Source organism: Oryx dammah, unplaced genomic scaffold (genome assembly GCF_014754425.2).
Source record: "Oryx dammah isolate SB20612 unplaced genomic scaffold, SCBI_Odam_1.1 HiC_scaffold_13, whole genome shotgun sequence".
Taxonomy (NCBI): Eukaryota; Metazoa; Chordata; class Mammalia; order Artiodactyla; family Bovidae; genus Oryx; species Oryx dammah.
In genome coordinates, this window is record NW_024070197.1 from 9,400,668 (window position 1) to 9,415,098 (window position 14,431).

The 14,431-nt window shown below is 57.5% G+C and overlaps 2 protein-coding genes across 5 annotated transcripts; both read right to left on the reverse strand.

Annotated features, from left to right (window-relative positions):
- Positions 1–39: 39 nt before the first annotated feature.
- Positions 40–1,873, reverse strand: ADM5 (adrenomedullin 5 (putative)). The gene is made up of 2 exons (XM_040252269.1): positions 703–1,873; positions 40–497 (listed from the first exon to the last, which is right to left on the reverse strand). Exons 1-2 carry the CDS (start codon positions 771–773, stop codon positions 245–247), a joined length of 324 nt encoding a protein of 107 aa, XP_040108203.1. The 5' UTR covers positions 774–1,873; the 3' UTR covers positions 40–244.
- Positions 1,874–2,181: 308 nt separating this feature from the next.
- Positions 2,182–12,506, reverse strand: PRMT1 (protein arginine methyltransferase 1). Of its 4 annotated transcripts, none has more exons than XM_040252262.1 (11): positions 12,075–12,506; positions 9,814–9,867; positions 9,175–9,276; positions 8,266–8,421; positions 8,056–8,119; positions 6,163–6,305; positions 5,313–5,400; positions 5,101–5,216; positions 4,317–4,467; positions 3,897–4,018; positions 2,182–2,481 (listed from the first exon to the last, which is right to left on the reverse strand). In XM_040252262.1, the coding sequence occupies exons 1-11, from the start codon at positions 12,108–12,110 to the stop codon at positions 2,398–2,400; spliced, it is 1,116 nt and encodes a 371-aa protein (XP_040108196.1). In that variant the 5' UTR covers positions 12,111–12,506; the 3' UTR covers positions 2,182–2,397. The 4 variants fall into 4 exon arrangements, with proteins under 4 accessions (XP_040108196.1, XP_040108197.1, XP_040108198.1 ...); XM_040252263.1 differs by lacking the exon at positions 12,075–12,506 and adding an exon at positions 11,050–11,079; XM_040252264.1 differs by lacking the exon at positions 9,814–9,867 and having other exon boundaries at positions 12,075–12,203.
- Between the last annotated feature and the right edge of the window lie 1,925 nt (positions 12,507–14,431).

Consider the following 14,431-nt stretch of genomic DNA (forward strand, 5'->3'; position numbering starts at 1 on the left):
CTCAAATTGGGAGGCCAGAATGGGCACAGACAAGCCGACTGAAACACGGAACTCTCGTTTTATTCAGCTCTGGACGTTAATATTCTTTGTCCTTGCTGGGGCCGGTGTGCACGTGGGTCCAGCCCAGTCACAGCGCGGGGAGAGCCCAGGAGGTGGAGTTAGGGGATCTTGAAACTGGAGGTCACGGCCCCAATACACGATTGGGTAAACTGAAGCCAGGGGACGAGCAGAGATGTGCCCAGCATCACCCAGCGAGCTGGGCACTGCGCTGGCCTTGCCGCAGGCTGGGGTCCTGGAGACGTAGAGGGACTCTGGCCTCGCGCCGCCGGCGGCGCCCGTAGCTGTGGGGATCCTGAGGCTTGCGGCCAGCCTTCCCTGAGGGCTCCTTGGTGGAGGCAGACCGGAGCCAGTATATGATCTCCGGCAGGCGGTGGGTCTGGCACGTGCCCAGGGAACAGAGGCGCCCGCGCTGCTGGGAGACCTGGGGCTGGAGCCGCCTGGGGATGGAGCATGGGAGAAGACCGGGTTCAAACACCCCACCCGAGAAAGGGGGCTCAGGGGAGTACCCAGAACTCCGAAACAGGCGAGGCCCATTTCCGGGCCAACTTCCCATTCCACCGAAGCGGAAAACGGCCTAGAGAGGGCGCACACCCGCCGCGGTCTCCCTCCCGCCCCGTCCCCGCTGCCCTCGGCGTTTCTCACCTGCCCGCCGAGTCCGGGTCCCCCAGGATGGAGGAGGCGACAAGCAACAGCAAGAGAATGTGGGCGGTCATCGTGGGGGTGGGGCGGACCGGCGTTTGAGAAACCGGTGGGCGAAGCGGCTCCTCCGGGGTGCGGCCCCGCCCCCTCCCCGGGCCTGGAAAATGCCCTGAGCGCCTGCTTTAGCGTCAGGAAATCAGGGCGTCCCCACTTCTCAGACCGTGCAAACTGAGGCCGAATGAGCCACACCACGCCAGAAGGGCAGGATTAGGACTCGGGATGCCCACTTCCCTCACCACGACCAAGGAGACCTCACGGGACCCGCGGTGCCGTCGATGCCCCTGGGAGGCCCCGGGAAACGCGACCCCTTTAAGGCGGAGGGAGGAGGGGCGGGGCAGCTGACACCTGCAAGTGGCGACGCAGTTTAGGGCTTCCTGGAAAGGACTGGGGGCGGGGATGCTGCAAGGCGCGACTTCACCCTCTTCTGCTGAGTTTTGGCACAGCAATGTCAAGGGACAGGCGATTTCCAGGGTGGGGGCTGGGCAATGCGGGTCGCTGACAATTGAGACAGGCGGCAAACTGAGGCACCTCAAGTCGTGGAGTCAGCCTGGGCCCTAACACCATCTTGGTAGAAGAGGAATGTGTGCAGATGGGTGTGGGGTGCCAGCAGGCCAAGCATTTCAGCTGTGCTGAAGCAGCTGTAGGAAGGCCATGGAAAGGTCATGGGTTATGTCTAGGGTGATCCAGGTAGTGTGGACAGAGACGTAGGGGGCCAGTGACTTTGGGACATGGCCTTGGGAAGGGCAGGGTGGGCAGGCGCAGGCACTACGTCTGCAGCAGAGGCTGGAGAGCCAGTCACTGGGAGCAGTGAAGGCCAGAGGGGTCTCTGTGCATCTCCAAGGTGGGGCAGACGGTGGGAACCCCGAGTTCCAAGCCAGGCTGGGGGAGGAAGCAGGCAGCCACCCACACAAAGAACTCTCTGAACGCCCCCCCACCCCCCGACTCAGTTTCCCCAGGTGGAGAGGGCAGGGCAGCAGGCACTGCCAATCAGCCTTGGTTTGGCCTTGGAGGGTCCTGGACAGGAAAAAACAGCCCGAGAGGAACAATGTGTGTGACGGGGGAAGGCCGGAGAGAGGGCTTCTGGGAAACCTCAGAGACCAGCTGTGCTGGGAATCCACACCCCAGCCCTCCCCCAGCCCGGCAGAGGCCCGGGTGACAGGAGACATTAGATGGGGGTGGGGGGAGCACAGACTCTGAGAGCCAATGGAGACCACCCTGTGAGTGAGCTGAGGGCCAGGTGGGACTTGAGAGTGGAGGCTGTGGAATCCGGGAGGCTGGGGAAAGGTAGCAAGACCCAGAGACACAGAAGTGATGACAGAGACCTGAAGCCGCCAGCAGGCGCTGTCTCTTCGCCCTGGGTGGTTTGGACGCCTGCAGGCATAAGCTTGACCCCACCGTGCCCCCCAGGAAGCTGAGCTGCCATCCCAGCTGAGGATTTATTGGCGTAAATGCAACCATATAAAAACATAAGTTATGAAAAACACAGTCACGATGTGCCCCCCCACCCCCAGCCCCTAAAACCCCCTTCTGTGGGAGGGAGGGAGAGGAAGGGGGAGCCCCGAAACCGCCTAAGAACGCCGCAGCCCCTGGGCCCTTGCAGGGCCAGCCTGGCTGGGGTGGGAGAAGCCGGGCGCCGCCTCAGCGCATCCGGTAGTCAGTGGAGCAGGAGAGCTCGCACAGCTGGCCCTTGAAGTCCAGGTCGATGGTGAAGTCCAGGTCACGCTGTGGGGAGAGTGCGGCCGTGAGGGGGGCTGGGACAGGGCGGGCAGAGACAGAGGGCAGCGGGGGAAGGGGGAGGAGGCATGGCCGCCTGAGGTGCCGCAGGCCCCCACCGTCCACACCCCCTCCCTGGAGACGCCGAGTTGCTGCTCCCACACCCAGCATCTGTCTCAACCAGTGCGGAGTCCCCATGAGGTTTCCAACGTGACATCCTCAAAACCACCTGGAACCCAGCCAATCCCTCGCCTTGGGGTGGGGGGAGGGAGGAGTAACTGCTGCCTTCTGCATGGTAAGATTTCCTTTATCAAAACCATCCCCATCAGCAAATGTTATTTCTTTCTTCTTTTACAAGAAGCAAACCTCTCTCTAGCAAACTTCCTCCTCTCAAAAACTCCAAGGCCCCACCCCGCCGCCCCTTCTTCCTCTCCTCCAAAGCTTCCTGGAGGCCAACCCTCCTGGGGCCCACCCTGTGGCTCGGCCCCCAGCACCCCCTAGAAAGACTGGGGCAAAGCCACCAATGACCTCAAGAACTGCTGCCCGCCTCAGGCCTCACTGCACATCACTCCCGGTTCCCTCCTCCCTCTTTGGGTCTCTTTCAGTTTCTCGTTTGGGTTTTCTCAGCCTTTGCGCTACCAGACCACTCTTTTCCTGTGAGGAAGTCTTATCTTGTGCCCTGCACAGGAGCGGCTCCCCTGCCTGTCCACTAGATGCCAGCCGTGCCCCTTCTTCAACTGTGGCACCCAAAATGTCTCCAGATGATGACGTGGAGGGGCGGGGGCAATACCATCCCTGGCTGAGAACAACTGCTGAAACTGGCTCGTACCTCCCTTAGAAAGTGGGGCCACTGTGGGGTGCTCCCCTCCATCCAAGCTCACACAGTGCCACTCCACTGACATTTCCAGCCCAGGCCACGTCCCTCAACTTCCAGACCTTCTTCCCGCCAACCCAGGAGTCCTCCCACCCATGCCTGAGCTCCTGACTTTCCCCCAGACCGGCTTCCCTGCCACGTCTCAGCGGATGAAACAGCCCTCCTTTCCTTTCTCGCTCCCACTCCTGGGCCAGGATATCCTCCGGCCCCGTCTCCACCTCTCCAATACCTGCTAGCCCCTTTCCCAGCTGAGCACAGAAGTCCTGACCAGCTGGCACTGACATGACTCTCCTGTGTTTAGAACTTAAACAGCAGGAGTCTGGCCTGATCATGCCTGGGTCCCTGGGGTCCCTTGGTATCCAGCAGGTGCTCAGTGAAACTGCGGTCACAGGCAGACCGGGGGTGGGGGTGTGGGGGGCACAGGCCAGACAGATGAGTGCAGAACAGAGGGTAAGCGGGCTAGCTGGCAGGTTTCGGGCCGAGAGGTCCCTGGGCCCCAGAACAGGCAGAGGTGCCCGAGCCCACCCCCCCAGCTGCCCCAGAGCCTCACGTTGTTCTTGGCGTTGGGCCGCATGCCAATGGTGCCAAAGATCTCCTCGCCCGTCTTCACCGTCAGGTAGTCCTCCATGTAGAACACTGTCTGCTTCCAGTGAGTGTAGGGGGACTCGGGGCCTGGGGTGGGCATGGGCAGCATCAGCCCGGCCCACCCACCTCACCGCCTGTCCTTCCCCACCGCCACCTTCCCTCCGCAGGACCCCCTCGCCCTCCAGAGCCCATTTACTGGACGGTGACTGCGGCCCCTTCACTCTGACTAAGCCTGGGACGGGTTTTCACGCGGGCGCAGAGACTGGAGCACTGTGTGCTCGGGCGGCTGGCAGAGCTGCTGTCAGAAGCCTCCAGGCCCCGGGGCTCCCTCTGGCCACTCCTGTTGCAGGTCCCACCGCGCCCGCGCCCCTGCGCCCCGCCTCACTGGTGGAGAAGCCGGTCCTCTTGTGGCAGCGGGTGAACTCGATGTTAAAGTAGGCCACCAGGGCGTGCACGTAGTCGTTCCGCTTCACTTGCAGGCAGAAGGGGGAGGTGAAGGTCAGGTCTTCCACCTTGACCGTGTAGATGTCCACCTCCTGTGGGAAAAGCCTTGTGAGCCCGCTTCCCTGACCCCCGGCCCAGCGGTCAAACCTGGGGGCCCCTGCTGGATCCCCTGCTCTCCCAACCCCAACCCCGAATCTGACAGGCCGACCTCCTAGGAGGAGGACTGCTCCCTGGAGAATCGTCCAGTTTCCACTCTCCACTGCCTGCCTCGGCCACTGTCCCCACTCCACTGTGGTAGCATCTTAACAGGGTTCCCTGGCTCCCGCCTTCTCCCCCCACATCCCTTACCAGACAGCCTGATGGCCTAGAAAAGGATCACGTCATAGCCCTGCTTAAAATCCTTTGACTGCTCAGGGTAAAACTGAGAGTTCTGCCTCAGGCCACGGAGGCTTGCCCAGTCAGGGCGTTTGCCCCCCACCCCCCATCTCCATCCACAAAACTCCCTCCTCCACCCAGTTTGGCCTGCCTCCCGTATCCTTGTGAGAGTTGATACCGGGGGTTGAGAAGGGGAACCTCAAAAAATGATGGCTGTCGGTATTATCCCACGTGGGTATATAAGCTCCCGAGACCTCAAACAAGCAAGCATTCATGGTCCCACACCGGGGCCAGGTGCTGGCTCTTCTTGGGTTGACCCTGAGCAACCCCCAGCCACCCTACCGGCTCACCTTGATGAGGCAGGCATTGGTGACCAGCTGCTTGGGGTCCACCACATCCACCAGGGGCTCCTTGATGGCCACGTCTTTGATGCAAGACATGTCAAAGCCGTACACATTCTCCCACCCTGGGGAAGAGGCGGGGAGGAGGGTGAGCCCACGGGGTAGCTGGCACCCAGCCAGTCCTCCCCCAGCACCGTAAGCTCCCTGGGCCGCGAGCTCACAGTGGATCTTGTAGTCTTTGTACTGCCGGTCCTCGATGGCCGTCACGTACAGCGTGGCTCGGTCTGGGAAGATGAGGCCGTCGGGTGCCTATGGGGAGCAGGGCAAGGGCGTGAAGGATGGGGGGACTGGGCAAGGTTGCCCCATTTTGTTTCTTTATCCACCCCTGACACCACCCTGGTCTGAGCTCAACAATCCCCAGGTGGGCTCCTGTCGCGGCCTCCTCACTGGTGCCCAGCGTCAGTCTACTCCCCAGATAGCTGCCTGATGGCTCTGAGAGCATCTAAGTCAGATCCCGTCCTAACCTCGCCCCTCTGAGGAGTAAAGCAAAGTCTTACACATCCACGAGGTCCCATGAGACCTGCATAGGCCCCACCCCACCCCTCACCTCCAACTTCCTTCCCAATCCTCCTTCTACTGCAGGTTCCCTACTGCAAGTTCCCTACACAGCGAACTCGCTGCTGCCCCAGGACCTTTGCACTGGCCGAAATCCTCTGTTAAGTGTGCCTTGCCCCTCAGATCCCACGTGGCTCCTCCCCATCCGGGGTTCAGGTCTCAGTCAGGGAGGCCTGCTCTGACAGCACTTGGGTCCAGTCCCTCCTAATCCCTCTGGCCTGCTGTGGTTCTTTTCCAGCACCATCTCCCTGTCCCTGTCTAGCTTCCGGTACTGGGCCCCCTCCATCTTGCCCGTGGGCCTCCTAACATCCGTGTAGGAGATGTCTTCCAGCCCCTGTACTCAGTCCCCGTGGTGGAAGGACCGAGCATGGCTTCCCTTTTCTGCCTGGACCCCCACAGCGGCTCAACAGCAGGACCCCGGCCTGCACAAGCCGCTCCTGCCCCGCGGGGCCTCACCAGCCACTTGTCTCGGGCGTAGAGCACGGTGTTGAGCATCGACTCGTAGAAGAGGCAGTAGCCCATCCACTCACTGATGATGATGTCCACCTTCTCCACCGGGAGCTCCACCTCCTCCACCTTCCCCTTGATGATGGTCACCACTGCGGGGCAGACAAGGGCACATGCCACCAGCCCCGAGGACAGCCGTCTGCCTGCCTGCCTCCCCTGGGGGCGGTGGGGGTGGGGACACCCAGGGCCTGAGGACTCCACTGGGACAGCCCTGTCTTCTCAAGGAAGGGCTGGGGGCTGCGTTGGGGCATCTTTAAAGAACTCTGTGAGCTGAAGCCACACCTTGTCAACTTAAGTTTTAAAATTCATTCATCACGGGATATTTCTGAGGCAGGAACAGAACTTGACATGAATCAGGTATTAGGTGACATTAAGATTTTGCCATTAACAGGCAGGACCAGGGCCCGGTGCAGACAGCCCCTCACTCTAGGACACAGAATGGGAAAGGCGGCCACCCCCTTACCCGTCACGCCTCGCACTCATGCGGAGCCTGGTGCCGAACCATTTGCAGATGACCTGCTTCTGGGTCAGGGTTTTGTATGGGGCAGAGCAGCTCCCTTCCTGAAATCTACTGGAAGTCAGCCCATGGGATTCCCTGGTGGTCCAGTGGCTAAGAGTCCATGCTCCCAGTACAGGGGACTGGGGTTCAACCCCTGGTCAGGGAACTAGATCCCACATGCTGCAACTAAGACCTGACGCAGCAAAGTAAAAATTTTTTTTAAAATGAGAGAGATTTTGCCACTAACAGCCACAGTCATGTTTTGTTTTTCTGACTGCACTGTGTAGCTTGTGGGATCTTAGTTCCCTGACCGGGGATCGAAGTGGAACCCTAGCAGTGAAAGCAGTCCTAACCACTGGGCTGCCGTGAAATTCCCGTGGTCATGCTTTTTTAAATAGCCTTATCTATCAGAGATACACATGGCAGAATTTATAGTCAGAATTTGCTTCAAAAGGAGGTATTTAAAGCTCAGTGATGGGAACCTGGGAATTCATTACACTAGTTTCTCTTTTTTAAAAAAAAAAAAAAACCCCTTCAGCTTCTAGAATGCCAAGGGCCCTCATATCAAAAAACCCCACATGTTCCCATGTCCTCTGCTCCTCAAACCTTGCAGGTGGGAAGGGCAATGTGGCACCTTCTGCCCAACTTTCTTCCACTTTTGATCCATGCAACCCTACTTTTATGAACTGACCTCACAGATAACATTAGTTCATATATGACTGATGATGACATTACATGTGGGGGATGAAAGTCTTGGAAGCTCAAATGCCCGTGACCAGGAACCTGGTTAACAGACCTGGTGTATGTGAAAATAAGAGGACGGCAGTCATCAAAAAGCAAGATCCTCTCAACATCCTGTCAGGTGTTAAACTACACAATACGCAGGTGGAAACTGCAAAGGGCACGTATGAAACATTATCTGTGTCAAAAACCAGCACGTGAATGCAGAAACATACACATGCCATGTTTGTTCATCGGTATGAACCTCTCTGGGAGGGAGAGCTGGCTGCACTTTGAGAAGAGTGGCTGAGAGGCGGGTGGGAGACTTCTTCCTATGGGCCTCATGTGCCAACCACGTGACTCTATCACTCACTGAAAAAACTCAAGATTGCTTCTCGAACTTTTTGTTTTTTTAAATAAAAGACTGAAACACTAAGCTTGTGACTTTGACATGCAGATTCTAAGACGGCTCGTCAGGTGGTGGGTTCTGAGAAGGCTGGAGCCCACGGGGGAGGAACGCCTGAATTTGACTTCCATGGCCTCCATTCCCTTGCCGAGGGGCCCTGGGGAAGCTGGGATCCCCCACTCCCTCCCCAAAGACCCCGTTCTCTTCCTGGGCTCACCATGGTCTAACTTGTTGGCTTTGACGATCTTCACCGCATAATCAGAGATACTGGAACACTCGATCTGGGGGCCCAGGAAGAAGGGAGGGTGAGACCCCCCCCCCCAAGTGCCACCCTCCGCCCCCACTCCCCTCCACCCAATCCCTGAGCCCCAAGGGGCCCCCTTTCCGTCCCTAGGCCCAGGCCTGGCCGGCCGCCGAGGACACTCACCCCGATGACCTTGCGGGCCCCAGCCTTGGCGGCAAACATGCAGAGGATCCCTGTGCCCGAGCCCACGTCCAGCACCACCTTGTCTTTGAAAAGGTGCCGGTTGTGAAACATGGAGTTGCGATATGTGAGGGTGCGGACCTCATCTTTCAGCATTTCCTGGCAGGGGTGGGAACAAAGAGATCATGAGGGGACTGGCGTCCCCTGCTGAAAACCAGGGTGTCCTGGCCTCCAACACGCTGATCAACTTGAAGACTAGCACTCAGTCCTCACACCTGCTTTAGTCCCCTTGGGACAAGTTATTTCCCTTCCACACGCCACAGTTTCCCTACGTGAAATTGGACTGGATGGACCAAAATCCCATCTTAGGCATTTTCTACCCTTGCCGTCTAACCCCCTATAGAGCCTTGCCTTTAAAAAGTCCTCAGTAAGCCAAAGCCATTAAACCGCCCACGTGAAAATGGTAAATTTTGTTATGCATATTTCATAACAATTTTAAAAAAAAGGAAAGAGAAAAATCTTCCCACCCCATCTCTGCTGCTTTCTGGGACCTCAGCCTCCACACAGGCAAAAGGGGTGGAGAAGACTTTCGAGCCGCTGGGGGACAGTCCCGCTGCCGGTCACTAGAGGGCGGCAAAGACCGGTAGGCCCTGACCTCGGGCTGACGTCTCAGATGCACATGCGCGCTCCCACTGCAGCCTCCCAGGAGAGGACTGGTAGAGCGCCAGGCTAACTCCGTCTCCCAGGCAACGGCTGCGCGAGGCGACCCGGAGTGTGAGCTCTGCCTGCGCAGAGGGGGTGGCCCGCTGCCAGGGAAGGCAGTGCGCATGCGTCAGAGATGAATCTCCAGCCCTCCCCAACATGACCCCCCGGAAGATTCGGCACTCTTAGGAGCTGTCTGTCCATACTCACCTCGTGGATGCCGAAGTGAGCATAGGAGTCAAAGTAGTAATCTTTGGACGTCATGTCCTCAGCGTTGGGCTTCTCGCTGCTTTCTGCCTGGCCACAGGAGACCTGGGAGGGGGTGAATGGGAGCAAATGGGGTCACATCCGGGGGCTCCCCACAGATTCGGAAGCCTCCAGGCAGGTCTACTCCCCCTTGGAGTATACAGAACCACTCCCCAAACCGTACCATGGCAACCCTACAGCCCCCAACTGCCGTCTTGCCTCTCCCAGGAACCCCCCACCCCCAGAGCACCATCCAGGAGGGCACCCCCGATACCTCAGCCAGGCCTACCATCTCTCCAGTCTCTCTGCCCCCGTCTCTAGCTCAGCCCACAGCTGGGGAAGGGAGGGGAGAGGAAGGCAGAAGCAGGGCAGACACAGGGAAGGACAAAAGTGGGGTGGGGGGCTGTAAATGGAGTTAAGGAAGTAGCCACAGTATTGGGAGAGGCCAGGTGGGGGCCAAAACCTGGACGGAGTCTGGACTAAGTGTTTCGGGGGCCAAGGGTAAAGTGGTTTGAAGCCAGAGGGATCAGTTAGACCACTAAAAAGGGCGTGACGTATGAGGAAATGTGTATGTGGGAAGGGGTCTCACAAAAGGATATTTACTTCTTCAAGAGGCGGCTGGAGGCTCATCCCATTAGCCAAGGTGGCTACAAAATTCTAGGAGAGAGTAACAGGGAGAAAGGATTAGCTACCAGGAGCGGCTAGGGGAGGGCCAGACCAGGCGACCCGGGCTCTTGGGCAAGAAGGAAGTGTTTCCTACAATTTTGCTTTTCCTTTGTGAGCAGTGGTGGGAGAAGGAACAAGTAAAGAGGCAAGGCTGTTTTCAACAGGGGTGGGGGAGATGTGGGGGAGCAGGGAGGGGGTTCTATCCCAGCTGTGGCTGAAGAGATGGTGGCCTGCCCCCACAATGCCCCTGTTGGGCCAGGAACCTGAGCACACACGCCTCCCCCATCCAGGCCAGAGGAACTGGCACCCGCCGGGCACAAGGGCACTGCCAGCTGTCACTCCCCCTCACCGTCTAATCTCCCCAGATTAGATGACACTTCCTGACACAAAGCCTCATCCTGGGGTACCATTCGTAGCTGGGGGAAGGGGACTGGCAGGGTGTACCCACTGGGCATCTGCCACCTCTGCAAAGCACTCTCTCATCTGAGAGGATTCCAGAAAGGAGGTGTGGCACACGGGCACCCCCACCAGAGCTGGCATGTGGGCTGCTAGCTCCTGCCTGGGACTCAGGAAGTCCCAGACAAAACAAGGGAGTGCCAATCTCCTGATTATGACCCTCTGCGCAGGAGGGCAGAGTCCCACGGAGGAGGCCAGACCCTGGACCCCCAAGCCCATCTACTCCCCGTTCGAACCACCATCTCAGGCCCAGAAACTCCCCAGGGGAGGGGCCGAGTCCTGGATCCACCTCTGAGGAAGATATTTCCTCCAGCCAAGAAGGCCCTCGTCTAGCAGAGAGCCAAGGGGGAGTCACTGGAGTGACCCCTGGGGGCTGCCCCCCAAGGTATGCATCTTGGAACCTCATCTCCCATTCCTGAGACTGCTACAAGCTAAGAGGTGAGGGTACTGAGGGCCCAACAGATTACAGCTCTTCCTGATGCAAGCACTCTCCAGGCGCCAAGAGGCGTGAAATCACAGACATAACCCCTGGGCTCCAAGCCCCACCTCCATCCTCCCCAAGCCAGTGAATGACGCGGATACAGAAAGACGGCGGGTCAGGGGACTTCCCATGAGGGCCCATTTCTCTACACCACCGACATCACCGCCAGACATGCCCCCAGAGCGCTTGAGACACAGCATCATGGCAAGCCCCACATAACTGCAAGAGAATCACACCTCACGGGACACCATTTCACGCAAGCAGGTTCAGGACCCTCAAACAGGGGTTCAGGGAGGAGGTCAACTCCCACCTTCACAAATACCCCAGGGAGAGGAAGGGCCAGAAGAGGGTAAATCCGCTGCCTCCACTACCTCACAGCCCTTCCCAGGAGAGATTCTCTCTCTCCTCGCCCGGGAGGGCTTCGACGGGGAGGGGGGCTTGGAGACACGCCCCATGAAAAAGATGTCCCTCCCACACACCCAGAAATGGCCACAAGGGGGTGCACAGCGCCTAATCGGGAAAGATCTTCAGCTCGATGCCCCCCCATCGACCAGAGGGAGGTCACAGGGGCATGCCCCATCCCCCCAGCTCCCAAAGAGGGGGAGAATCCAGAGACAGGAAACTGGAGGGTAGGAGGGGTCCCAGAGGGAACCAATTCTTCGTCTTCCTCCAATCCCAACGCAAGAGCGCACGAAACCTGGACCGATGCCTAAGCAGATGCCTTGGTCCCAGGAAAGGGTTTGTTGAGGGTCGAGACACACTGCCCCTCCCAAGAGCCTCATTACTGCGCGGAGGTCCCCACCCCGAGGTGCCTGTCACGATCCCCGCGGAGGAGGGTAGGGGGCCTCGGAGGGAGGGTCCGAGCCTCCTCTCCGCCCCCCCCCGGGGCGCCCCTCCCCCGGCCGGGGGCGGGGCCTTTGTCCCGCACGTGGAACCCGCCGGGCCAGCGGGCACGGCACACCCCCTCCCCACCCACCGTGCCGCGGCCACGTGGGGGCCAGGCCGGAAGCGCCCCCAGCCCTCCTCCACGTGGGAGGGGGCAGTAGGCCCTCGGTTCGGCGTGGCGCGTCAGGCCCCCGAAAGCTAGGGAACCCGCACTTCAAACGGTATCCTCGGATACGGAGCACGCGGCGCCCCCCCTCCGTAGGGCCAGGGGCCTTCAACCCCAATCCGGAGACTCAGAGCCCCTTCCCCACGGCGGAGGCGTAAAACACCGACTTCCAAACCGCCCCCCGCCCCCGGTGGCGCTCCTGGCGCTCACCTCCATGATGCAGTTCGCGGCTTCGGCTGCCGCCATCTTCACCCGCGTCTACTCCTCCTCCGGCCGCCGAGACCCCCCCCCTTTCTCCGCACTCCCCCGGGACCGCCTTATACCGGAGGGTCTATGGCCCGCCCACCGCGACCCCGCCAGGAGATCTCATTGGCAGCGGAGGTGACCCCTCTGGAAATACCATTTAGCCATTGGGCGAAGGAGACACCCATCAAAGCTGAGGTGCCCGCCTACTCTGGCGTGCCGAACCCCGCCCCCTTAAGTCGACAGGGATGGGAAAGACTGCCCGTCTATCGCAAGAAGCGCGACTGACGATTGGGCAGAATCTACTGGGAGTTCCCGCCCCTTCTCCAGTACCGCCTCAAAGCTTCCCGGCGGACCCTGCGCTAAGCGGACATCTTGAAATAGAACTATCACCAAAAGTACCCGCCTCTTAATAGCTGCTATTGGTTTATTAGCGATGTGACGTCATGAGGCTTTCGGCCTGCCTCCACCAAGCTGCTGGCCTCAAGGAGAACGTGACGATTGGCCCACGAAAAAGGAAAGCAGGCTTTAGGCTCCAGAGATTGGCTCAAACAAACTGTCACTCATCTTTCACTCTGTGGCTTCTCCCCGCTTGTAGGGAATCCAAGGGGAAATAAGGGAGCTTGTGCCCATTTTCCTGATGGAAAACTGAAGCAGTGAGAGGCTCAAAGAGGTCTTGTCCGTGATCCCGAATCAAGTCAGAAATGGGACTCAGGCGTCGAGGTATTTAATCTTTAGCCCTCTACTTGTTACAAGTTTTTAAAACCCAGTGACCCCACTCAAGCACTTGGCCTTTGCCAAGTCCTACCCATGCTGGAACACCCACCCCCTTCGTCTGGCCTTCATGAGTCCCGGCACAACTCAGTCGCCACCTCCTCCAGCAGCTTCCCTCGACCTGTAGAAAAAGTTTTGTTGAATGAAGGTAACTGCTACTTGGGGAGTGTATCCCATCACCCTAGAAAGTTCCTTCACGACCCTTTCTAGTCAACACCGCCCTCCCACCCAACCCCAGAAGCAATCACTGTGTTTTGTTACTATAGTGTATCTTTTCAGCTTCTAAATTTTCCGATAAAAGTATGTGCTCTTTTGTGCCTGTCTTGTTTTTCTCAGCATAATGTTTTCAAGATTCGTTCATGTCGCATATAACGATTGTCCAACCCTTTTTATTGCTGAGGAGTATTCCATTGTATTGCTGGATCATATTTTCCTCTTGGTGGACTTCTGGGTGGTTTCCAGATTAGGGCTGTTATGAATAAAGAGGCCATAAACCATCGTGTCCCAACCTTTCTGTAGATGTACACTTTCAATTCTCTTGGGTCAAGCTAGGAGGACATGCTTGCCCCTCCAGCACTTGATAAAATCAGTCTATAATTTTAACGACTCTCCTGTGTAGGAAGAGATTATCTCCTGGTTGTGACTTGCATTATTGCCCTGACCGCCAATGTTGTTCAGCACCTTTTCGTGTTTTCGTGTGCTTATCGGCCATTTGCATGTTGTCTTTCTTAAAAAAAATTTGGCTGCTTCGGGTTTTATTTATTGTGCACAGGTTCCAGAGCATGTGGGCTCAGTAGTTGCTGCAAGATTCCCAACCAGGGATGGAACTCACACCTCCTGCATTGGAAGGCGGGTGGGTCCTTAACCACTGCACCACCTGGGAACTTCCCCCATTTGTATATTTTCTTTTGTCAAGTGTCCGCTCAAGTCTTTTGTGTATTTTTGCAAACAGAGTTGTTTTCTTATTCACCAATTGTAAACGTTCTTTATAGATTATAGATACAGGTCTCTTTTAGGTATACTGACTTTACATTTTTCTCCCAATCTGTGACCTGTCTTTTCCTTTTCTTAATGTTGTCTGTTGAAAAGCAGAGACTTTATCTGAACCCACATCTTGACCCTTATATTGTATGTTGTGTGGAATTTTTTTTTTCCTATTTCTCCAAATGTTTCAGCAGGGTTTTTGTCTTATTTTTTTGTTTTTCCTCTGATTTCCAATTAACCCAATCAATTACTTTTGCTCTTGTGTTGCTATAAAGAAGGAAAAATTATAACACATTCTCTCTACAACATTAGGGAATAAACTTATGTCACTGGGTATAGAGTACAGGGGCTTCCCTCGTGGCTCAGATGGTAAAGGGTCTCCTTGTAATGCAGGAGACCCAGGGTTTGATCCCTGGATAGGGAAGATCCCCTGGAGAAGGGAATGGCAACCCACTCCAGTATTCTTGCGTGGGGAATTCCATGGACAGAGGAGCCTGGCAGGGTACAATCCATATGATCGCAAAGAGTCGGATACGACTGAGCAAATTCCACACCACAGAGAGTAC